This window comes from Hydra vulgaris, chromosome 11 (assembly GCF_038396675.1).
Source record: "Hydra vulgaris chromosome 11, alternate assembly HydraT2T_AEP".
NCBI lineage: Eukaryota > Metazoa > Cnidaria > Hydrozoa > Anthoathecata > Hydridae > Hydra > Hydra vulgaris.
In genome coordinates, this window is record NC_088930.1 from 16799494 (window position 1) to 16825000 (window position 25507).

The 25507-nt window shown below is 25.2% G+C and overlaps 1 protein-coding gene across 8 annotated transcripts in view; it reads right to left on the reverse strand.

Moving 5' to 3' along the window:
• Positions 1-25507, reverse strand: part of LOC101235774 (serine/threonine-protein phosphatase 6 regulatory ankyrin repeat subunit A) — an 82335-nt gene that overhangs the window by 28813 nt on the left and 28015 nt on the right. For 7 of the 8 annotated variants that reach the window (XM_065810294.1, XM_065810295.1, XM_065810293.1 and 4 more), the window contains 12 exons: positions 11514-11597; positions 10349-10427; positions 10181-10251; positions 9059-9167; positions 4938-5029; positions 4760-4847; positions 4105-4169; positions 3608-3685; positions 3171-3296; positions 1879-1965; positions 1522-1715; positions 39-220 (listed from right to left, as the gene is read on the reverse strand). In XM_065810294.1, coding sequence (XP_065666366.1) covers positions 39-220; positions 1522-1715; positions 1879-1965; positions 3171-3296; positions 3608-3685; positions 4105-4169; positions 4760-4847; positions 4938-5029; positions 9059-9167; positions 10181-10251; positions 10349-10427; positions 11514-11597 — 1255 coding nt within the window. Of the gene's footprint in view, positions 1-38; positions 221-1521; positions 1716-1878; positions 1966-3170; positions 3297-3607; positions 3686-4104; positions 4170-4759; positions 4848-4937; positions 5030-9058; positions 9168-10180; positions 10252-10348; positions 10428-11513; positions 11598-12082; positions 12339-25507 lie in introns of those variants that run through there. The other variant, XM_065810292.1, reaches the window with a different exon arrangement.

Here is a 25507-nt window from a genome sequence, read left to right on the forward strand (position 1 = left end):
AGAAATTCTTTAAAATTATAAAGTTTATAAACTAAAACCTTGTTTGAGCAACAATTGTAAACATTCGTGACTGTCTGAACATGCAGCACAATGCAATGGAGTTCGATCATTACCATCAATAGAATTTACATTACATCCATTTGCAATTAGTGTACGGCAGCATCCTGTATAGCCACCTAATGCTGCCATATGCAATGCAGTCATGCTATCCTCTCCGCGTCTTAGAAAAAATATTTTAAACAAATTTTGTTATAAATTTAAAATATTAAACTACTTCATAGTTAATAAAAAAGTTTTGAATAAAATATAAATATGTAAAAAGTAAATCATTAAATATATTTGCATTTAATATTTTTTGACTCTACATGTTATGTGAGAACCCTACATAACCTTTTGCAATTTGTTTGAAAGGTCTTTTGTCATATAAATAAAATTTTAAAATCAAAGATTTTTATTCAAAAATATATATATGTATATATTTTTTTTTCAATAAAAAACTCAAATTACTTTTAAGTGTTATACTTAGTGACAGATTGTATCATAAAAAAAATAAAAAAAATGTTAAAAAACAGTTCTAAAAAAAAAACTCCAAATGAAAAAACATTTAAAATTAAAATTTTTTGTGTAAGCTTTAAAATTAATGAGTACTGATTTCATTATTTCATTTTTTTTTTTGATGGGTTACTAAGTAAAAAAATATTTGCTTCATTTTCATGAATGAAAATTTAAAAAAAAGTTATGATATTATTATTACCACACTGAAAATTATTTATAATTTGGTAACTATATAAAAATTTCTTAACAGTTTGTTTTCAATTTTTCATTAAATTATCTGCTTTTATTAAAGCATTTTTTGCTTACTTGTTTGGTTACAAGGAGAATTAAGAACCAAATTAAAACAAGCAACTATTTATAAATGTTAAAATGTAATATTTAAATTAATTTTTATTAAGTTTTAATTTCTATTAAATCTTTATTTCTATTAAAGTGTTAGCAACTATTTTTTGATTTAATATAATTTTGGTTACCTTATTGTAACCAAAACAACTTTTTTTTTTTTTGAAAAGCAAAAACTCAAATGAAAGTTATTGTTATTTAAAAGAGAAATCAAATTCAGTTCACCATTATTTATTTTTTAGTAATTTTATTTAACTGAGTAAACTTTTAAAAACTTATTATTATTTTTTGTTAATTATTCACCTCCCCAAGGCTGAAAGGGCCACTGCAGTCGAGGAGGCTAATTTTTGTGGTTACAACCCTCTCTCAACTCTATAACTCCGAAACACGAACCTCGAAGAACAAGGCCACTGCGCAGAGAAACAAGTTGAGGGCGGTACTACCAGGGACGTGGTGGGGATCAAACTCGGAACTTCTCGCTTATGAGGCAAGCGCTCTACCACTACACTATTACCACTCTACCACTACACCACTACTATTTATAAAATAAATCAATCTAAACTGGAAAAAAAAGAAGGTTTTTTTGAACTGACTCTTTGACTATCCTAAAAAAATAAAACTCACTCAAATGGGTTTGCTCCATTGCTTAATAATTCTAGTACAAACAACTCATGACCATGTCTAGCAGCCAAATGTAATGGTGAATTTCCATTCTTATCAAGCACATTGATATTTGCACCTTTCTCAATCAGTGAACGTACTCGTGATACATGACCATGTACAGCGCAAATGTGAATGGATGTACGACCAAATGAATCCTTAAAAAAAGAATGAAAAACTCTGCATTTTGTTGTTATTAAAAAGTCTATTAAAAAATAAAAAAATAAAATATAATAAAAATAGTAAATAAAATAGTATAACTATTTAAAGAAAATAAAAAAATATTAAAAAAATAAAGGTAAAAAGAAAAAAATATATTACCACCATATTTGGATCAGCACCATTTTGAAGTAATAAATCAATACACGCCCCACCAGCATGACTTGCACAGGCCATATGCAATGCAGACTTAAAAACAAAACAGGATGAACACAGTAAACTTATGTATAATAAACATTACCTGAAACTATATAAAAGTGATATATATATATATATATATATATATATATATATATATATATATATATATATATATATATATATACATATATATATATATATATATATATATATATATATATATATTATATATATATATATATATATATATATTTATATATATAATTTAATATTCCATTATTATATAATAATAATAAGTAATGAAATATATAATAAATAGATTTTTATTAAAATATGAAATATTCATTAGTTATTAAAATAACTAAAAATACTAGTTAATATTATTTCTAATTATATCATTAATACTATTTCTAATTATATATGAAAATTTTATTCTAATAATTACAATTAGGAGACTTGATATTAATAATTTTATAAAAGAATACTACTATGATATAATAAAATTGCGGTATTAGACATGTGTAATTTTGAATTTTTTTTTATCTATAAGTCAGAAACAAGTGAAAGCAATTTTATATGTGTCATTTTTTAGTACTATACAAATATTTTAAAATTTGATGGTTTTACTGATTAAAGCATTGTTGAACATAAACATTTTTAACTAATTAAAGCATTAGTAAGAAAAGCTTAATAAAATTTTTATAAAAACAAAACCCTTTCAATTCAAAAAAAACAATCAGAGCATTGTTATTAATTTCAGTTTTAAAGCAAACCTTTGTTTGATATTAAATAAAAGTTGACTTGCATTACACATAACTATAAAAGCTTTTGTAATTTTTTTTTTACTATTTATCTTGAGATCTCAAAGGAGTGGAAATAAATCACAAACAGTTCATTTTTAAACAATCTAATATAATAAAATGAGCGATACTATTTCCGAAAAAAGATTTCAGTTTTAGAAATTACAAAATCACTACATATTTCTGGTCTCTGGTGCCACAACTTCTAAAAATATCAGGAAACTTACAAGCTACTTTAAAGAAAAAAATCAAATTGTTTAGGGTACAGGAACTTTTAATTTTAAATCTGGAGTTCTTGTGTAAAATGGTGGCTAGGAATTGTAAGTTAGTAAATTGAAAGTACTGGATACTGGAGACCAAAAACAAATTAAAATGTGAGTCCTTTTGGAAGTTCACATTCTTGAATAAAAAAAAATTCTTAAAATTAAAGTAATGTAAAAAAAATGATAAAACCTGCATTTTGTGATTAACTGCATTTATTTCCATTCCGTGCAACATCAAATCAACAATAATGCCACTTTGTCCATTTAAACAAGCAATGTGCAATACAGTATTTCCTGCCATGGTTTGAAGTTTTACCTAAAAAAATAAACTAAAATATTAAACTATGCTGATTCAAAGTATAATAAACACTTTGAATAAACTTCAGTTGATGTTATTTTATCTGAGTTTCTTTTTTTTAGAACAAACTTAACCAGGCAAATTAACTTAAAAACAAGCTTTTATAAAATTAAATAGTTTTTATATGAGCAACTAAACAACTATACACACTTAAAGGTCAATACACTTATGCAAGAAAATGAACTCTGGACAGGAGTTATTTGTCATAATTTGTAATTTAAAATGTATATAATTGCATAAATTTTTTTTATGTAATTATAAAGACTTACATTTGCCCCAAGATCTAAAAGATCAGATAATGCTTCAGCCTGCCCCATAGATGCTGCAGCATGAAGAGGAGTGTAACCCTAAATATAAACATAAATGATAAAATAATGTAATAAATCATAAAAGAATGGATGATAGCCCTATACTGAAAAAATCATAAAAGAATGGAGTATAACCCTATATATATAAATAAATAAAAAAAGAATGGAATATAAACCTATATATATATATACACATATATATATATATATGCATATATATATATATGCATATATATATATATATACATATATATATATATATATATATGCATATATATATATATATATATATATATATATATATATATATATATATATATATATATATATATATATATATATATATATATTATATATATATATATATATATATACATATATATATATACATATATATATAAATCATAAAAGAATTAAACATATAAACATAAATAAAAACTATAAACTCAATTAAAAACCTTTTTATCAGCGCAATTCAAGTCTGCGTTATTACTTGCTAATCTATGAATTATCTCTGAATGACCTAAATAAAAATAAAACATGACTATTATTTATAACATCATATTTATATATGTTTATTTTTTGTTTCTTATTTACTTGTGAGCCATTATTACTTTGAATTTTATTTATAAATACTTTGAACTACTTTGAGTTTTTTTTATCAGAGATTATGAGCAAAACCAAAAAAAGACCAAAAACAGGTGGTAACATTTATTTGTATTATCTCTTACTATATTATTTTCTTGATAGACAAGGTTTTTCTAAAAAAATATAGAAAAATAACAATATATGGTTTGATAAGAATGACATAAATTACACTTATTCCCAAAAAGAAAAAAAGAAACAGTGTGTTTATCAATAATGCCCAGTTTTATTTTGAACCAGGAAAAGGAACAACAGATGCAATACATATTGTAGGCCAAGTTTAAGAAAAATTTTAGGAATATGACAAAGTATCAAGAGAAGTAATTTAGTTAGTACTCTGGTGAATTCAGTTAGCACTCAAGAACAGCTGGTAACAGGTAAAAGTTGTTATGATTATGTATTAAAATATCACCTGAAAAAAAAAAAAATTTAAAGAATAAATTTTTTAAAAAACTATTAAATTCCTACCCATAAAAGCAGCATAATGTATAGGTCTTCTATCTTTTTTATCTGTAGCATTAATGTTTGCACCACGAAACAATAACAAAGTCAACATCTAAAAAGTTAACATTGAATTTTTTTAAGTATAAAATTATTATTAAAATATATTCATTAAAAAAAAATATATATCTAAATAAAATCTAACCTCTGCATGCCCATTGTAGGCAGCATGATGTAAACTTGATCGACCAGCCCTATCTGTTATGTTAACATTGCTAACTTGAGGTAGGAGAGCATCTAAAAATCAGGCTAAATTAAAAAAACAATTCAATCTAACCATTGAATGTTAAATATTATGCGACCAATAAGAAAGTAGACTGAGGAAACAAATTTAAAAAATCCCGGGTAAAAAAGTATTAAAAAGATTTCTTTTTATTCAATACTCATTTATATATATATATATATATATATATATATATATATATATATATAATATATATATATATATATATATATATATATATATATATAAATTAAGAAGCTATTAATGAGTGAAAACAATGGAAAGATGATAACGGAAGAATGAAGCAAGTGGTTCAAAGTAATTCAGTGGCACATTTGTACGATCACCTGTGCTTACTGATGCCATCCTTTTTAACTTATAATTTTATTAAAAGACAGTAGCATAAAAGTTTGGAATCTGACAGAAATAGCAAAAAAGAGGTGGATAGTATAACAGTGTTACAAATGGATTACACTGAAAATTATAAATGTATTTCTCAAGATGAAGTTCAAAATGCATACTGGAATCAACAGCAGATAACTATTTTTACTTTTGTAATGTGGATTAAAAACATAAAATACTTTCATGCAGTTGTTAGTGATTGTAAAACTCATGAAATAAAGAAACATTAGTAATTCTTGATAAATTAGTTCAAAGCCTACCAAAAGAAGTTGTTGAGTTAAAAGTTTGGACAGATGGTTCTGCAAGTCAGTTTAAAAACACATTTATTATAGTGGGTGGTCAAGCTCTTCAATAAAAGTATTGTTATAAAATGAAACTACAGTGCAACTAGTCATGGTAAAGGACCTATAAATGGCTTAGGAGCAACTGTTAAAAGAATTGCTTCTAATCAGGTTCTAACCAGAAAAGCTGTTATTTTCAATGCTGAAGATTTTTATCACGTTGTTTAGCCCAAAATTTCAAATTTCATTAATTTTATCTGAACATATTCATCAAAGAAGTATTGAACAAAATATACAAGATATATTTTAGAAATCAAATAAAGTAAAAGATATTTCCACTTTTCATTACTTTTCTTTTTTTAATGATTGCATCCAATTAGAACGATATTCCTCAGTCTGAAAGTCTGAAACAGCGACTCCAAAAATAAATGTAGCAAAAAAAAAAAAATAATAACAAAATTGAGGTTATTATGCACTTTGTCAATCATGTTTTTGAATATTTGTCATGTAAATTGATTGTTTTGACAAAATTTTTACAATATATTTTTGTTTTTTTAGAATAATACAACCAATTCAAAAATTGGAGTAAAGAAATATATGCTGTGAAAAAAATAGTAGATGTAATATTATCTAATTATATAAAATAATGCCTTGTTTTAATTGTTAATAAGTTATGTCCCGCAAGTGTTTATTTATGTCCCCGTTAGTAACGATAACTAATTTGATTTAAGATATATAAATAAATAGCTAAAACAATCTTTTGAATAGTTTTACGCAGAATGATAACTACTTATTTCAATTTAAAAGAAGCCTTTTTATGTAGGTTAAGAAGCCTTTTTATGTAGGTTAAATATTCAATGTTTTTGCGTCGTATAAATAACACAGCATATAATCAATTACAATTCCTAAACTTAAAATAATTGAATAAAATTTCAATATAAAGGAAAACAAATAAATGATTTTGGGATGATTCATACATATATAAACATCTAATCTGTTAAAATAAAAAATATATATTTGAAAATGTGACATTACAAAAATCAAAATGTCCTGTAAGTAACCGTGGAATTGCCCATATATTAATTATACTGTAAAAATTAATATATTCCAATGTGGCTACTTCTATATCAGTCGATGTATGCATTGTTGCACTTATTTTATGAAAATTTGAAAAATGAAAATAAATTATGAACATAACTATAAATAAACAGCAATAACAGTTAAAAAAAAAAAAAACTACTAAGAAATCATTAAAATTAAAAAAAAAAGATTACACTAAGGAAAGCTTTGAACCTGCAATTCTATCAGTTGCGCTTTAAAATATGAATATTACATCTACAGCACTATGCCAATATACACTTGACAGATAAATTTAAAGTATGAAAACATTTTTGTGTAGAGGTTTTTTTTATGTGTACATGTACACATACATGTTTGTGTACACATTGTTTGTACTAGCGTGAAAATAATGGATTCCTATTAGAAATTTCTAGAAATTTTATTCCTATAAAAAATTTTTAAACATGTATTCAAAACTTTTTGAGAAAAAAAAAAATTTAAGCAGTAATTAAGTTTATTGCTTATCATTTATTATAATTATAGTTATTATATCTTATTTAAGTTTAAAGTTATAAGAACTAACCAAACAAAAAATGTCATCAAATTAGGACTGTACCGAAATGAAAATTTTAAATGGTTAATAAAATTCCAGTCAGAACAAGAATTGTGTGCTATTTTTTACCTTCAAGATTTAAGTGAAAGCCATCATGGCTATATATTATATATTTATAACCTATAATATATATAAAACCTATTTCATTAATTTGATTTTTATTTTATTTAAATCTAATATGTTGTTTTTATTTGTTTTTATAATTTTATGTATTAAAAGTTTTGAAATTTATGTACTGAAAATCTGCATTTTCAGTACATAAATTTCATATTTTCCCATTTAGGTTAAAATTGAAATTTTTACAGTAATAGGCATCCTACATATTTTTTTTTTAACTATTTAAATTTAAGTAACATTTAAAATGAGACTATTCTAAGAGGCAGGTAACATTTTGGATGAAAAAAGAGCTAGTTTGTTGCCCAAAACTGGAGAGCTATTCTTTTTGCACCACAATATTCCTAAACTTCCAGAAATCCTTACATAATTGATCATTGCAAATTACATTGTGTTTGATTAGAAATTTTATTTTTTACCTAAGTTTACCTATAGCTCTTCATTGCCATGACAATAGACAATGATTTTTTCATTTAACATAATCTGTGTCTTAAAAAATAAAGGCAACAAATAAATTCCGGCATTCTGCCTGAAATATTGTAATTGAATGAACTAAAAGTCACCAAATTTTGGCGACTTTTAGACTTTTGGAGAATTCCATTCTCATCAGAATTCTCACCAGAATTCTGATGAGAATGGAATTCTGGTACACCCTACAAATTTTTAATTGATAACAATTTTTGTTATTAAATTACATTGTACTTGCCGTAATCAGGTCTAGAATTTTTAAAAATTATTCAAACAGCACTTTGAAGAATCAGATTTAGTGTTTTCCGTTTTGGGATTACTATTTTAAGCATAGAGCCTATTTAAGCATAATAATCTATTCATCAATTTTGTTCAGAACTATCAAGATGAAACATTTTTAAATGTTGGAAATTCCAAATAACACTAGATAAATTTGTTGAAAACAATCTAAGATAAAACAATCTAAAATAAAATTTGTGTCCATCTTTTGTTGTCTATTTATTATGGAATTAAACCTAACTTTTCAGAGAAAATAGCTGGTGGCCCTAGGTACAATTAAAAAAAAGCTTATTCTACTTAGAGCCACTAATTTTTAAACCCTTGTACATGACAGACCTTTATATTTTAAGTTATTACACCTATATTAACACAAAGTAATTAGTTCAGAGAGGTGATCATATCAGCTTCGCCATTTTTAGACAGATTCGAGGTCTGAATTAGGGCATTAAAAAAACCCAGCCCCAGGTACACAAACTTCCCCTACATACATACATACATACATACATACATACATACATACATACATACATACATACATACATACATACATACATACATACATACATACATACATACATACATCCATGCATACATACATACATACATACATACATACATACATACATACATACATACATACATACATACATACATACATACATACATACATACATACATTCTACAGAAACTATGATAAATAAAAGTTATAAATTTTTTTTTTATTGAGTTAAAAAATCTTTAATAGTATTTGTTGATACAAAACAAAATCACCAAAATAACCTGGAAAAAACTATTTATACATAAATGCTACAAACATTAGATCTTACCAGCTGCAGGAAGATAATTGTGAGCAGCAACAATATGAAGAGGAATTTGCCAATTTTTATCACGAGAGTTAACATCAGCTTGATGCTCCAATAATATACGAATGCACGACTAATAATTGTAAAAATGTTAAACAGTTAAAAAAGTTATTTAACTCAAAACCAAATAGTTAAATAACTGTTCAAACAATCAAATAGTTGCAGAAGTACATTTCAGTTTGTTTTAATTAATGTTTTTGTCTTTTTATGGTTTTATACTGTTTTTTTATATAATTTTTATTTGTTTTTATTTTTATTATTATTAATGGGTTATTATAACTACCCTGAACTCTAACCCTAAATTATTTATAGATAACTGCACTGGAGTGAACATACATTGACTTAAATAAGGAGAATATGCAGAGAGTTTAATTTAAAATGCTAAAACTTAAAAGTTTTTTTTTTTAAACAACTTCACTTCCAAAAAGGTTGCAAGCAACCACTCTTACTGAAAACCACATCAACTAAGGGTTTTGGTTTGAGCTAGCAACTTATTAAAAAAATATACTTTTTTTTTTTTAATACTTTATAAGTTTTTTATCTTTTTCCAGTTTAGTTTATCAGCGTTCCATTTAAAATGACAGTTTATGGAAAAACATTTTCCACAATCATTCAAGTGTGTGTATGTATGTATGTATGTATGTATGTATGTATGTATGTATGTATGTATGTATGTATGTATGTATGTATGCATGTATGTATACAAATATATACAATGAATAATGTATCTAAGGACACAGTTTTCTGTTATATTTTGAGCACAATTTTTCAGAAAAAGAAAAAATGAAGATTAATGAAAAAACAGTTGCCCTAACTCATACCCTCAGTTGATGTAGCAGCATTTCCTCCCATATTCTATTTAGATACTCAGTCAATTGACATACAACACAACCAAAGCTACCTATTTCATTATAACACCATCAGTGTTTGTCTAATGCTACATTTATATATCTTTGCATGTATATAAATATATTACACTTGAAAAACATACAAACATAGCTTATCATTTAAGTTTTTAAAACTTTTTTTGATCAACCTACATACAGTTAAATTGTCAAATAGTTCAAAAAGATAATGAAAAATAACCTCACTCCCAGATGCACAAGCTCGATGCAAAGGTGTCAACCATCTAGAATCTTTTACATTTACCTTAGCACCTAATATAACCAATGTTTTATTTCTATATAAATCAACGAATATAAAATAAATAAATAAAAACACAAAGAATAACATTTATCAACAACAAAAAAATACCGTGAGATAAAAGAACCTTAAGGCATTCGACTTCTCCACAGTGTGCTGCAGCATGAAGGGGGGTGCGTTTTTCAGAATCCTATTAAAAAGTTTTTTTTTTTATTTCTATTTATGATATTTATATAAAACATATATATATTTTTTAAAGTCACTGAACAGTTTTATTCAAGTTAAACAAATTTAAAAAGTATTTTTCATTGCATTTATAACATGGCAGAAATTTTTCATGGCAAAAACAGTTAAATTTTCATATCTTGCATGCAGTCCAATAAACGCCTTTAGTTCAAAGCTCATTGTGGGTATAGGCAATATATAATATAGAATGTAAATAAACTCACTTCAATGTTGTCAAACAGACACACAGTGCTACTACAGTGCATACCTCTACAATTTATTTTTAAAATTTTTACAAACAAAATTGCTGTTTTATTGAGCAAACAACTATTTGTCAGTGACAGTAAGAAAATCTGAAAACATGCTAAACATACACCTATATATTCAAACTAAGGTAGTAAGAATTGCATAATGGCAGTTCTTACAACCTTAGTTAGTAAGAACTGCCATTAATATCAATTTATTATAATATCAATTTTTATCAAATTTGTTTTAAATATGATTCACAAAAAAGCGGGTAAAATCTGAAAAAATTCAAAACAAATTTGTTTGAAACTCCATACTTAATTTTGTTTTATCTCCATTATATTATCATTCTTTTCTTATAAAAAAGCAAAATAATAATAATAATAATTTTAAAAACTAAAACATTTCAAAAATCTTCCTAGGTGATATTTTTAGTACATTTGAAATCTTTATGATTAAGGAACATTAAAATAAAATTTTAAAATTTCAGGAAGATACAATTAAAATTTCAGCTAAAGATTTTATCTAGATCAGAGGATCTAGATCACATGAAAAGTTCTGGTTTTGAAGAATCAGAAAAAGAAAAAACAAAAAGTCAAAAATATAAAAAACAATTTTAAAAAATTTAAAAATTGAATGAAAGTTTATTCAAGGTACAATTAGTAAGTATTTTGTAGAAAATGTATTTTTTGAAAGAATGATAAATTTTGCATCATATATTAAAAAAAAAAAATTAAAAAAAACCTTCAAATTTTAATACAAATTAAGCACTTTTTTTTTGCCATTTTGATATTTAATAACAAACCTGGTAGTTTACATCTGCTCCTCTTTCAATCAATGAGCGTATTTCATCAGCATTTCCATTAAAACATGCTTGCAAAATTGGAGGCTGAAGAGAAAAAAATTGGAATTAGTGAGTCTGTTTTTTATATAACAAAAATTCATTTCATATTTAATAATTTTTACTTTATTATTACTGTATTGAATTATGAATTCAATACAATAATAATAAATTCCTTAACATTTTACATTCATAAACATTATCAAACCACCTACTTATATATCAATTACATAATTCACTTCTCCTTAACTTAAAAAGTTTTGATAAAGATCAAAACAGTTTGATTTTTTAATTTAGATCTATTTTGCTTCAAAATAAAACTGCTATAACTGAATTCAACTGCTTCCTTAAAATGCTGAATTATATAATTAAATAACTTTTAATTAATTTAAATCAAAAGCATTAGTTCAGACAAACTTTCTTAAATAAAAATGCACGATATTTATAACTTGTAGTTACTACCCATTTGTACATTTATACACACAATACATTAAAATATTGATAAAAATTAACATAAACCTATGCTTTATTACCTGAATGCAATAACGTTTAGCTACTTTGATTGAAATGCTGTTATAAATATTTCTTGAAAGTTTAACATTATTTTGCACATTGACATTATGATAATCATTTTTCTGTTCCCTTTCAATAGCTTCCTGCATAATTATGTTATCAGATTGGTATACCTCAATATTTTCATAGGGTTGGAATTGTGTATGTGATTGAGGATAAAACATGAAAAGACTCATTTTTATTTTTTACTGTTACAATAAGAAACACATGGAAATTATAATAAAATAATAAAATCTAATGAAACAAGATTAAAAAAACTTGATGCTGAAAAATTTAAAAGCAAGAACAAATTCCAACTAGAAAAAATAAAGTTATCAAAATGATTACTATATTCAAATAATATAATGACTTAATAAATATCATTACAAAAATTGTTTGTTTTAAATTTTTATGACAAGTATATTATATAAGATGCTAAACAATAACCAATTAAACTTCAAAGATTAGTTAATCTCTTTGAAAAAAAAACAATACCTAAAGATAGAGCAATTATATAAAATTTAACATAAGACAAAACTTATCAAAATATAAAAAAAAATTTCAGAGTTTAAAAAACTTATAAATTAATTATATATCAAATGTAATACTTAAACATTCCATTCATGGTTCATTGTATTGGTAATTCTTCAGATTAAAATGAACTTTAATAAAGCTAAAAATGACTTGTTTAAATATGACTATTTTATCATCAAGAAAAATCTGTTTTATCAAAAGTATTTGAAAAAAAAAAAAGGGATAATTTTTATTATCTTTTAAATCCAAATTTTATTGAAATGTTGTAAAAACAAATTTTTTTTTTCTTTCTGTTTGATAATAAAAGTTTCAACGACCGTTCAAAAAAGAGGATACCAATGATCATTTTTTTAACTGTAACAATAACAAACTCTCATGATTGGTAACTAGAGACATGTTGATATAAGATTTCATACAATTTCAAATTAAAATGAAAATTTTGATTTCTTTGAGCAATCTTAATAAAAATTAAGACTGGGGAGGAAGTGGTTATAATAAAAAAGATCAAGCCAAATAAGTTGATTAAACTCAATATTAATGTTTCATTTTAGAATATTTTTTATATTAGGTAAAAAAAAAAGAAAAGAGTCAAAACAGGGTATTGAGTTTTTTTTTAACATTTATTTAAAAACATTTATTTGATAGCAATTTAAAAATGCTACAACATAAACATTCTACATATTCCATACTTTTGACAGAAAAAATCTGAAAGACAAGTAAAAATTTGTAAGTAAAAAATCATTTGGTAAAGATTTTATTAAAAATTATTTTTTTATACTAAATATAAAATATAAATAACATTTATTCTAAATATAATTATAATAATTATATTAAATAAATTATATATAATTTTTATTCTAAATATAAAATATCAAATATAAGTAACAAATGATACAATCAATACTTAACTGTAAATAATTAAAAAAAAAAAGCTTAAATATTAAAAACAAAATTAAATCATATATAAAGTCAATGATAAAAATTTAAAATTAAATTATAATAACATAACAATGGCAACACTAAATATAGATTTTTATACCAATATTCAATGTATCTGTGAATAAAGAAAATCTATATGAACAAAGCAATAAGAGTTTGCTACCAAACAAAAAAATCCAACGACCAAGAAATATTTACTTACTGCTTTGCAGTAAGTTTTATTTTATTTTTAGACTATAAAATGTTTAAGTATAAATTTAGTTTCACTCAAAAACTATTATTAATATTGTTTACAATAAAAAAAATTGAGAAAAAATGAAGAAGAAATCTTTAAATGTTTTAAAATATACATCTTAATGTTAAAAAAATAAATGTTTAACTTTATATAAATGTTTATAAATTTGTTTAAAATTATTTAAATTAACTTTATATAATTTACATAAATAAATTTAACTTTAAATAAATCATAACTATTTTAAAAAGTAAAACTTTTTCCAAATTTATAAACAACCTGAAACATTTTTTTAGGGACTTTGTTGTTCAATATCATAAAGAAAATTTTTTATTTCTGATGCCGAACAACAAAATAGAAGATCAATTATTAGATAAGTTTATTTAGAAGTTTTCTCTAAATAATATTTTAACCAGTAGAAGTTTTACATTTGTTTAAATCAGCTTAATTTCAGGCAGTAAACAATCTCTGATTAAAAAATTTTATTAGTCAAGTTTGATAAAACAAATCTAACATAAAGCAGCATAAATACTGGTAAACGCTATAAATATTTTATTTTCGATAGAAAATTACATTATCTTGTACTTATTAGGGGTACCATTTAAAACAATTTTTTTTATCTCACCTCTTAATGTGTTCTATATAAGAACCCAAAAATTCAAAAATTACCTTATAAAATTTATTTTTAGGGGTAGCTCAAAACCCTTAAACATTAAACAGGTCCCTAATATAACCAACAAAATATTTCTTCACAATTATGTCTACTTGTCTCAAAAGAAGAAAAGTTATCTAAAAATCATTTTTTTTATAAAAACACCTCTAAAAAAAATTAAAAAAAAACCAATTAAAAATTAATTTTTTCATCTTAAATTAAAAACCATAGTTTTATGCAACAAACTAAAATAATAATAATAACAATCTGTGTATAAAATGATTATTATTTGTAAAGCTTTAAAATAAATTCTTTTGAGACTCAAGTTGACATACTTAAAAAAAAATTTTTTAATATAATATAATGCCTAATGTACAAGGTTCAATAAGTTTTAAAATGTTTGCTTTTATCCTAATAGTTTCTGGCAATATGCTGTTGCTATGGTGCAACTATTATTCAACTTTGGGTTCATATTAAAGACCTAATCACAATGCTTATTTTGTGCTTCATTTATATAAACTAACATCTAATCAAATAATTGGATTAGGGTAAAACACCCTGTGTTTGTCATGTGATCTAGTCTTAGCCACTTTATCTTTAAATGAATCATGTGCCTTTAATTTTAAAGTTTGGATAATTAAACTTTTGCCAGTTATATAGCAATCATCGCTTCATCACAGGTGAAAGTTTGAAGATCCTATCTTTAAAATTAAAGACAACACAACTCTATATAGATGTGTTGGTCGATTCAGCTTGTACTAATGTTACATACATCTACTCTCTCAAAACTAAAACCTTGAATACAAAAAGTACTACTGTCAGAGGCAGGTTGCATTCTTGGATGTATGTGTGTGTGTGTGTTTGTGTGTGTGTGTGGGTGTGTGTGTGTGTATGTGTGTGTGTGTGTGTGTATATATATATATATATATATATATATATATTGTGTTAGTGCATTCTACAAATAGATTGCTCAATGATCTTAAAGAACAGAGCAATAACAAATCACAAATTAAATTATATATATATACATACACATATATATATATATATATATATATATATATATATATATATATATATATATATATATATATATATATATGTGTATGTATATATATATGTATATATATATACATATATACATACTTATAGGGGCTATTATAGGAAAAAAATTTGGGCGGTGGTAGACCCCCCCCCCCCCCCCTGTTATGGAGAAATTTAGCAGAAATATTGCAGAATATCCTTTTTTTGCAAAAAAAAATACTTCCGTGAAAAACGTTTTAAAAAAAAAAGTCCTCAATTTTTAATTTGGGTGGCAATTAAATCGGCGTCCAAATACGGTCGACACTGTCAAAAACGGTAATAGCCCCTAATATATATATAGATGTACGAGATTAGGCGGCGTAACAAAAAAGCATAACCCATTTAATTATAATTTAACTCAGTTACTTAAAATTGCATCAGTAGTGTATTTTAAATTACCACAATCAAACTTAATTTTAAAACAATTTAACAATCATTCAAACAATATAAATGTAACAAAAAGTACAAATGAAATTTAAATTTGGTATATGAAAAAAAATATTTTACGTATATAAATATTTCTTAAAACATAATTTTTCTTTAAACATTAATAAAACTTAATTAAAAAAGTTTTCTTAATGTTTAGGAAAAACAAGATATTTTTTAAAAGAATTAGCTTTTAAATCTTTGTCTGTTTTTCTAATCAAAATACTTTCTTTGATCAATTTGAAAAACCTATAAAAACAGAAAAACTTGTTTAAAAAACAACCTTAAAACTAAAATGTTGTATTGCGTGTTTCAAATTGTGTCATTTTTTTGCAGTTTGGAGTAGAAGATGCACAAACCTTTGTTTTATATATAAAATTTATTTTTTAAATGTTTAAGGGTGTCACAATTGATATTTTGACTGTATTTTGACCCCATGTTTGCCATCCATGTGTGCCATTCATCAACCATGTGTGCTATCCATTAACCATGTGTGCTATCCATTAACCATGTGTGCCATCCATAAATATTATTGTAATCAACAACAAAAAAATTTACCTTAAATGTTATCTAAAAAATTTTGCCTTTAAACACAGAAAATGTTACTGTAAGGGTTGAGTGGCCAAAAAACTTATAAAATCTGCTTTTTATTTACAAGAGTGATTAAGAATTAGTTTTAAAAAAAAATTTTGCCTCAAGTTTTATTTTATAATAGAACTTGAAAAAATGTGACCCCTTGTATGCCAAGATTAAACTTTTTTATATATAAAACATACCTTTGTTTTATATATGAAATTTGCAAATCTTATATGCTGCTACCCTAAACTGCAAAAAATTGTGACCTACTTAGAACCACCCTAATTATAATATTCTTCTAAACATTATTGTCTACAGGCTTTGCTCATGGTTGATCTGGCATTGATACATTGGCAATACATTTTAACACTTTTGCTACAAAGTCTAAACTATTAAAACTGACCTAAAAATCATACATTATACAAAAATTGTTAAATGCAAAATGAATGAAAGTAACTTTAAATCAAATAAAATTAAATATAATCGCAATAGAACACATAACTTTTTAAATTAACACATAACTTAATTGTTGTTTTGTTTCAACTAATGATTGATTTTATCAGTTGACAAATGCAATGTTATAAGTATGATACAAATAACCTGTGCTCACTCTTTGCATGATTTTTCACCTTTTGTAAGATTTTGTAGCATTATTTTTTCAGCTTTGTAATTTTTGATCTTGTGCAAGATTTCATGATTTTTGATTTTTATGCCTTGATTAAAATATATTTGCATATATTTTCACAAGTTTATGAACTTACTGTACAAATCGTGTGTGAATTTGGTGGAACATTGTATGTGTTAGTTGTCACGTAAATAAATTTGTTAGCTATTACATAGTATTTATATGTACATTTTAATGGCTATTATTAAAAATTACCAAGAGAGTAAAAAAAAATAATTAAAAAGTGTTTTGAAAGTCAAATCAAATGCTTTGGTAGGTTTTTTTAAAGCTAGAATCATGACTCACCATACTTTAATGGAAAAGTTACAACCATAGCTTGCGGCACTCAATGGGTCAAGAAAAAAACACATGATTTAAGACAAAAATGAAAATTTTTTGTCTTTTTTTAAGATATTGTGTAAAATTATTAGAACTTTATAAAAAAGTAAACTTGAAGATTAGGTTTGAAATTTTAAATTGAAACTTAAATGGAAACTTTATGATTTCCATTTTTCCAGCGTGGAAGCACTAGAAATAACAAGGAAATAAATATGTAATAAATATATAGCTCTGACAATGTCTGAATTTACATTTATTGTATGAGAAAATAAGTTCTTTATATATAGTATATAAGTTTATATGAGGGTATGTGTATGTGTGTGTGTATATATATATATAGTGTTTAAATTGAAGGAAAAAAAGTAACAGGATGTTACTTTTTTATGATATTCGGTAAATTAAAGATACCATTCAGTCTAATCATTGTCATATAGAGAGACTTAAAAAAAAGTGGCGGGATGGTTTATGATATTCAGTAAATTAAAAATACCGTTCAGTCTAATCATTGTTATATATAGAGACTTAAAAAAAAGTGGCAGGATGGTTTATACTTTATAAAAAGGTGACAGGATGGCATTCTATCCCACTTCGAGCACTGTATATATGTGTGAGTGTGTGTGTATATATATAAATCAGGCCTTGTTTTAAAGTGTTACGCATAGAGCGATTTACCTACGTCTTAAGCAATTTTACGTAAGCACTAAGCGATTTCGGTTAAGCAACTTTTAATCATTTTTTAACTTTTAAATTATTTAATTATCGGTAGGATAAAAGAAGTAATTAATTTTAAAAAAAGTCACATTAACTTTTAAATGACGTTTATATAAAAATATTTGTTACAAAGTTTGAATGACAATTATGTTTTATACAAGCGCTAAAAAAAACTCAAATAAAATTAAAAGTTTATTTTTATTTTATTGTAATGATTGATTATTTAAGCTTGAAGTAAAGATCATAAAAACATAATTTAATTCTGTTAAAAAATATATGACTTAATTGAAAACTAATTTAATAAAAATATATAACTTTATTCTGATAAAACAAAATTTATAATTTAATTTAGATTTTAAATATATATATTTTTAATTTTGATTTAAAAAGTATATCTAAGTTTATTAAAAATAAAGTTAATGCCTAGCATTAGCTTTATTTTAAATAAATTTGACAAGTTTAACTTGCCAAATTTATTTAAAAACATTACTAAACTGTCAAATTTATTAAAAAATATTACTAAATATTATTCAATATTGAAATTTTTTTTGTTCTTAAAAAAAATTAGCTCATTTTTATCACAATTGTTTTTTCGGTTTTCCTTCCTAAATATTTTTTTTTAACTTAAAATTAAATTTTATATAACAACTGCATCAAAAATTTGCACAAAACGTAAGTTAAACTTTATTTTAATATAATCCAAGTTAAATTGCAGCGATTATTTTTTAATAAACGATATATACAGCGACACAATTTTAATAATAAAATAATAAACTTTTATTAAATAAAGTAAATAAAATTAACATATTTTTTTTATTTGTTACTCATTAATTTTTTTTAAATAAAAAATCATTAGTAGTAGTAAAGCCGCAATTAGAAATTTAAGAAATAATCATTTTAAAAATTCAGAAATTTAACATATTTTAATTCATATATGCAAATGTCGAGAAAAGAAAGAAATTTGTTAAAGGGATCCCCTAGTGCCAAGACAAGTTGTGTTCAAGTTAAAAGTTAATTAAACTTTCCAAAACAAATTATTGAATGAGATATTAACAAAAGCATTTGTTGTTTTGCCATTATACTCAAGGTTGAGCCTAATTTTAGGCTCTGAAATTTACATTGTTTTTTCCGTTAAAAAAACATTTAGTTTCAATAATAAATGTTTTTGCTCACCGCAGAGTTTTTTAAACTCAGTTCAGTTTTACACAATCAGATTGGGTTTTCCTGTTCATATTATGTCTGCGGTAATTATAAAAAACATCCGCTGTAGCATGTTTTTGTTTTTTGTTTTTTGTTCAACGTATCGTTAAGTGTTTGAGTTAAATAAACTAGCATAATAAAAATAGCAATTTAGGCGAAGCAAACTTTAAAATACGCAAGATGGACATTTTTCTTAGAAAATAAGTAATTAATTTTTTTATATACAACAATAAGTACAATATAATTCAACTTAAATTTTGAAAGATTTCAAAATCTTTATTTTTTTTAATAAATTAAGGAAACCGTTTTAAAAATGATCTTATATATATTTTTAATGTAAGTTTATAATAAGTTATATTTCTAACTAAAAAATTTTTTGTAAATATCTCATTCAATAATTTGTTTTGGAATGTTTAATTAATTTTTATTTTATTTTTTAATGTTTATCTATGATATGAATACAACTTGTCTCGACACTTGAGGATTTCTTTAAAATCAAACATTTTTAAAAATGCAATAATAAATTTAACTCTTGGATATAAAAAAAAGTAATAAAAGAAAATAAACATTCCCTTATAGTAATAATAAAAAAGTTGCTAAATAACATTTAACTCCTTTTGCGGTAATTAATATTATTGCAGTAATTTAAAATGTTAATGTCTCTAAAAAATAAATAAATAAAGAGAATTTTATGACGTCAAATATCGCAATAAGGTAATGCAATAAGCATTAGCATTACGTATATATAAAACTAGGTATATTTAAAACTTAGCTTTAGCTTAACTTTGGCTTAAGTATATATAAAACTTAGCATCAGCTTAACATATATAAAAATAATTATATATAAAACTTCAAGTTAAAACAACTTAAACGTTACATAACTTAAAAAATGATAATGCTCTGTTTTTTTTAGGTATGAAGTTAGCATAAGAGCTAAAATAGCAATGTTGTCTTCCCTATTCCAAGCTGGGGGAATAGATATTGACATGCTGAACATGTTTAAGTTGTAGATGGCAAAAAAAAACCATGAAATTATAGAGAATGAAGCACTTATAGTAAGAGAGCCGAACCTGGATAAGATAAGAGATTTAAAACTTGCTCTTCAATTTGACACAAATTGGTCAAACAGTTCAGGACGGAGGTCAAAATTTCAGAAACAGTAGAAAGGTTGACAACTAGGTTAAGCACTGGCTATTAAAAGTCTTGTGGAATATTATGACTTAACAGACCAAATCATAGCTTGTTGTGCTGACATAACTCGCTCACACTGGAAAACATAATGGTGCAATTAGAAATATTACAGTTTATTCTCTACCTTGTCCTATTCTTTGGCTAATGTGCTGGTATGATGCTTTACTATATAAATTACAGGCATTTTTTTTCTTTTCACTTTTTCTGAGAGTAATGACAGAAAATGATAATAATAATAAATTTAGGCACCATATAATGGAACAACATATTCATCATGCTATGATGGAATCACAGGGAAAAACAAAGAGACCCAGTCAATCATTATACAAAAAACATTAAGATTTTTGTCCTAAGATTGAAAAAGGTGTGATTACATTGGCAAACATTGAGAAATTTGATTGGAAAAGACCTGATATTGCTCTTGGAACCCTCTTTTACAATCTTGAAAATGAAACAATGCAGTTCAGCACGACAGCTCTTAAAACAAATATTTTCGACAGAGGTGATTACAACTATTTATGTCAACTGGTAGCTTTTTACCTCGCAGCAGATTTGTTGAACATCAGGTTTCTACAACCAGGTGCATATCACAAAGCAAGATTTATGGCTGATTCATTGCATCTGTTAGCAATGTAAATAACCAAGAATTACCAAGGATGATACAGGATGCAACAGATTATACTGTGAAACAAATGAACAGCGGAAGATAGGTACTATCTTCCGCTGTTCATTTTTTCTGAAGAGCCCAATGGCAGCTCAGGCTCCATCCAATGATCTTAGAGCATTCAAGATTTTATTGCAGATCATGATAGACCTACTTTACTCCAAGAAGTACCAGAAGATTGGCAAAGCTTTTAATCTTAGTATTCTCAGACACACTTGATTTTTTACACCAGTGTGTTATCTTTGTTTTAGCTGACCAGCGCTTAGAGGAGAAAGAGAGGATGGTTATTCTTGTGGAATTGTTAAAATATGCTCTAGAAATGAAAAGCTTTGACAAAGAACAACCAGAATCTTTTACACAGGTTTGTCCTCTCTCAAAGCTATCAGACTTTGTTTCTTAGAAGTCTTATCTCTTTTTTCTCTATCTTGGTATAACCAAAGATGAATTCTCTCATGGAAAGAAGAAGGAATGTCAAATTTGAAAAAAAATCTCAACAATAAATCTTTCAAGACATTTGCATACAGTGTACATCAATTAGCACTTGTTAATGACAGGTCTGAAAGATACATCAAACTGGTGCAGGGTTTCATTGGAAAGACACATTCCGAAGACAGGCTCCAAGACTAGATGATAGTGGTTTTAGACAACTGGCGGAAGGTGTCTAAACGTGCCACTAAACAAGACTTGAAAAACCTTTAGATAAAAAAAGCACTTCATGGCTATATATTTGCTTTTAAAATATACTTTTTCCAACAAATGTTTAATAATTTTTGCACCACCTAATTTTTTTTTCTATTCCATAGTATTATATTTTAAAAAACATTTTAAAACAATGCAATTATAATAAATAATAAAGTAATTATAAAATTTTTTCAAAGTTGCAGTAAGTATAGCAGTCAAAACTAATGAATTGGATGATTAACTTTAAGTTAATTTGATTATTTTATAAAAATATTAAAGACTACCAGAGTTTCAATCAATAAATGAAAAAGAAAACTCATTAAAATTTATACGCAAGTTTTTTCTATAACACTTCTTCAGCTAAACAGTGACTTTGAGCCCAGATATTTTTATGGTAGTCTACTGGGACCAAATAAGGAGGATTGACATAGTCCACAATATTAAATTCGATTTTTTTTTTCTGGGACACCCTAATATATATATATATATATATATATATATATATATATATATATATATATATATATATATATATATATATATATATATACATATATATATATATATATATATATATATATATATATACATATATAAATATATATATATAATATATATATATAATGTATATATATATATATAAATATATATATATAAATATATATATATATTTATATATATATATTTATATATATAAATATATATATATTATATAAATATATTTATATATATAAATATATATATATATATTATATAAATATATATATATATATATATATATATATATATATATATATATATATATAGTCGATGCATACTTTTTGTAATTTTATTTGCGACGGTCCTTGGGCTGATATCTTTTCTCTCTCAGCTGATATATGCATCCTACATAACCTACTGTACTAAGGCAGGAATCGAAGCTTTTATTCCTTCTCATCAGTTCCAAGTCAAGCCTCAATCTACTCCATGATTTTCACCTACTTGTGCAGCTGTTATATCTTATCGTAATCATTTTTTCCACCTTTATCAAAAGAACAACTCTCTACAGAACAAACAACCATTTATTATTGCAAGAAATCAATGTAAAAAGGGGTTACCTGATGCTAAGCTATATTATCCTCAGTTCACTAAATCTTCTATCTTATTTTAGAAGTTATGCACCAGAGACTTTTGGAAAGTCTTCAACAGCATCATTAATAAAAGTAGGTCTAACATTCCATCTCTCATTTAATGGGACTGATTCTATTACCTCTTCCAAGGATAATGCAGAACTGTTTGCAAAAAACTTTTCTTTTAACTTTACTCTTAAATCTTATGGCCATTCTCTTCCTTCTATTCCAATAAAACAGGTTAACCCATTATTAGACATTCAAATCACTCCAGCTTCTGTTCTTAAAGTCATATCTCGATTAAACTCTTCTAAGGCTTGTGGTTTAGACAATATTCCTGTCATAGTCTTATAAAATTGTTCTCAAGAACTCTCTTCAAATCTCTCTATATTATTAAAAAAGTGCTTAACTAAGTCTTGCTTTCCTGTCACTTGGAAAATAGCATCTGTTGTTTCAATTTTCAAAAACTCCGGAGAACATTCTGACCCATTCAGTCTTCTTTCTGTTATTAGTAAAGTCTTTGATCATCAAATTTCTAATGTCCTTTGATGAGTCAAATAACTTACTGACAGATAATCAATATGGTTTTCGATTCTTTTGCTTTATTGCTGAATTGCTAACTGCTGTGACTGAATGATTTTATTGTGAATCAGGTGGAGGCAGTGAGACTAGGGCTATCGTTCTTGTCATAACTAAAGCTTTCAACAAAATTTAGCATGCTGGTCTTCTCCATAAGCTTGTTTTATATGGTGTATATGAGAAAGTTTTTGAGATTATCAAATTGTTTCTTTTTAACCGCTTTATTAAAGTTATCCTCGAAGGCCAACACTCTTCTTCATTTCCAATAACTTCTGGGGTACCTCAAGGTTCTATCCTTGGTCCTGTTTTGTTTCTAATCTATATTAACGATCTTCCCAACAACCTTACATCTAAAATAGTTCTTTTTGCTGATGACTCAACTTTATACTTTTGTCTCGACAAAAAGTCTCCTCTTGTTTAATCGCTTAGAACAGGCAGCTGATCTTAAATCTGATCTCACCTCTGTAACAGATTGGGGCTCACAGTGGCTTGTAAATTTTAACTCCAACAAAACTCATTTATTTACTGCAAACAACTAACGCAATACTGTCCACATTCCTATATTGATGAATAGCAACTCTCTCACTGAGTTGTCTTCTTTACGTCTTCTTGGATTATCATTTACTATTGACCTTTCATGAAAACCATATATATAATTGATTGCTAAACTACCATCTGCTAAGGTTGCTTCTCTTTATCATGCTCGCCATTTTCTTACTCCTGATTACATTCTCTACCTCTACAAATCTCTTTTTTATACCTGTATGGAATACTGTTGTCATATTTAGGCTGGTTCTTTTAATAATGCTCTTTTTTTTTCTAGAAAAGGTCCAAATCACATTGGACCTTTTCTAGAAAAATCGCAATTTGGACCATACAATTTGTATGGTCCAAATTACAATTACAAAAATTACAACCTACAACTTTTTAAATCTTCTGTCAACCGTTTCCTATATTTTTCTTTCTAGTAACTCTTAACTAAATAGAGGCTGCTTACAGCCTTGTTGGGAGTGAATCAGAATATATATATATTTATATATATATATATATATATATATATATATATATATATATATAATATATATATATATATATATATATATATATATATATATATATAAAAGAGTACAGACAAATAGCAAAAACATGCCCAAAGCTTTGAGGTTTGTGCTACGCCATATTCTCTAACCTAACTATGTGGTAAATAATGCAGTAGTGGTGTAATGGTAGAGCGCTAGGTACATAAGCGAGAAGTTCAAAGTTCGATCCCCATCATGTCCTAGATAGTACTGCACTTAACTTGCTTCTCCACAAAACAGTCCTGTTTGTCAAGGTTCATTCGTTAGAAAAATCATATTAGATACAGGATTTAAACTAAAAAAAAAAATTGCTGATACAAGGTTGATTTAACTTTTTATTCTAGTATCAGACTAATCCTTTTTATAAAAAATTGGCAGTCTGGCATAATTATAATTCATATAAGTCAATAACATAGACAGTAGACAAGGAGAGACCAAATATTTAAAAATTAAAAACAGCAAAATGACAAATATTATTTTTTATTATTGATGGACCTCTACCTGCAAAGTCATTAAACCTGTTCTAATTCTTCAACTGTAGATGGAAGAGAATGATAAAAATTTCAGTTTTACTGCTGCATTTGTATTACTTGGATTACTGCATTTCTATTACTTGGATTACTACATTTGCTTTATACAAATAATATTTTTAAAATTTTAGCTATAAGAGTTTTAGGGAACTTTGCTATTTTTGTAGCAGTAAATTTGTTACTTTTTCTGCAAAAATGTATGCAATCTTGTAAATTT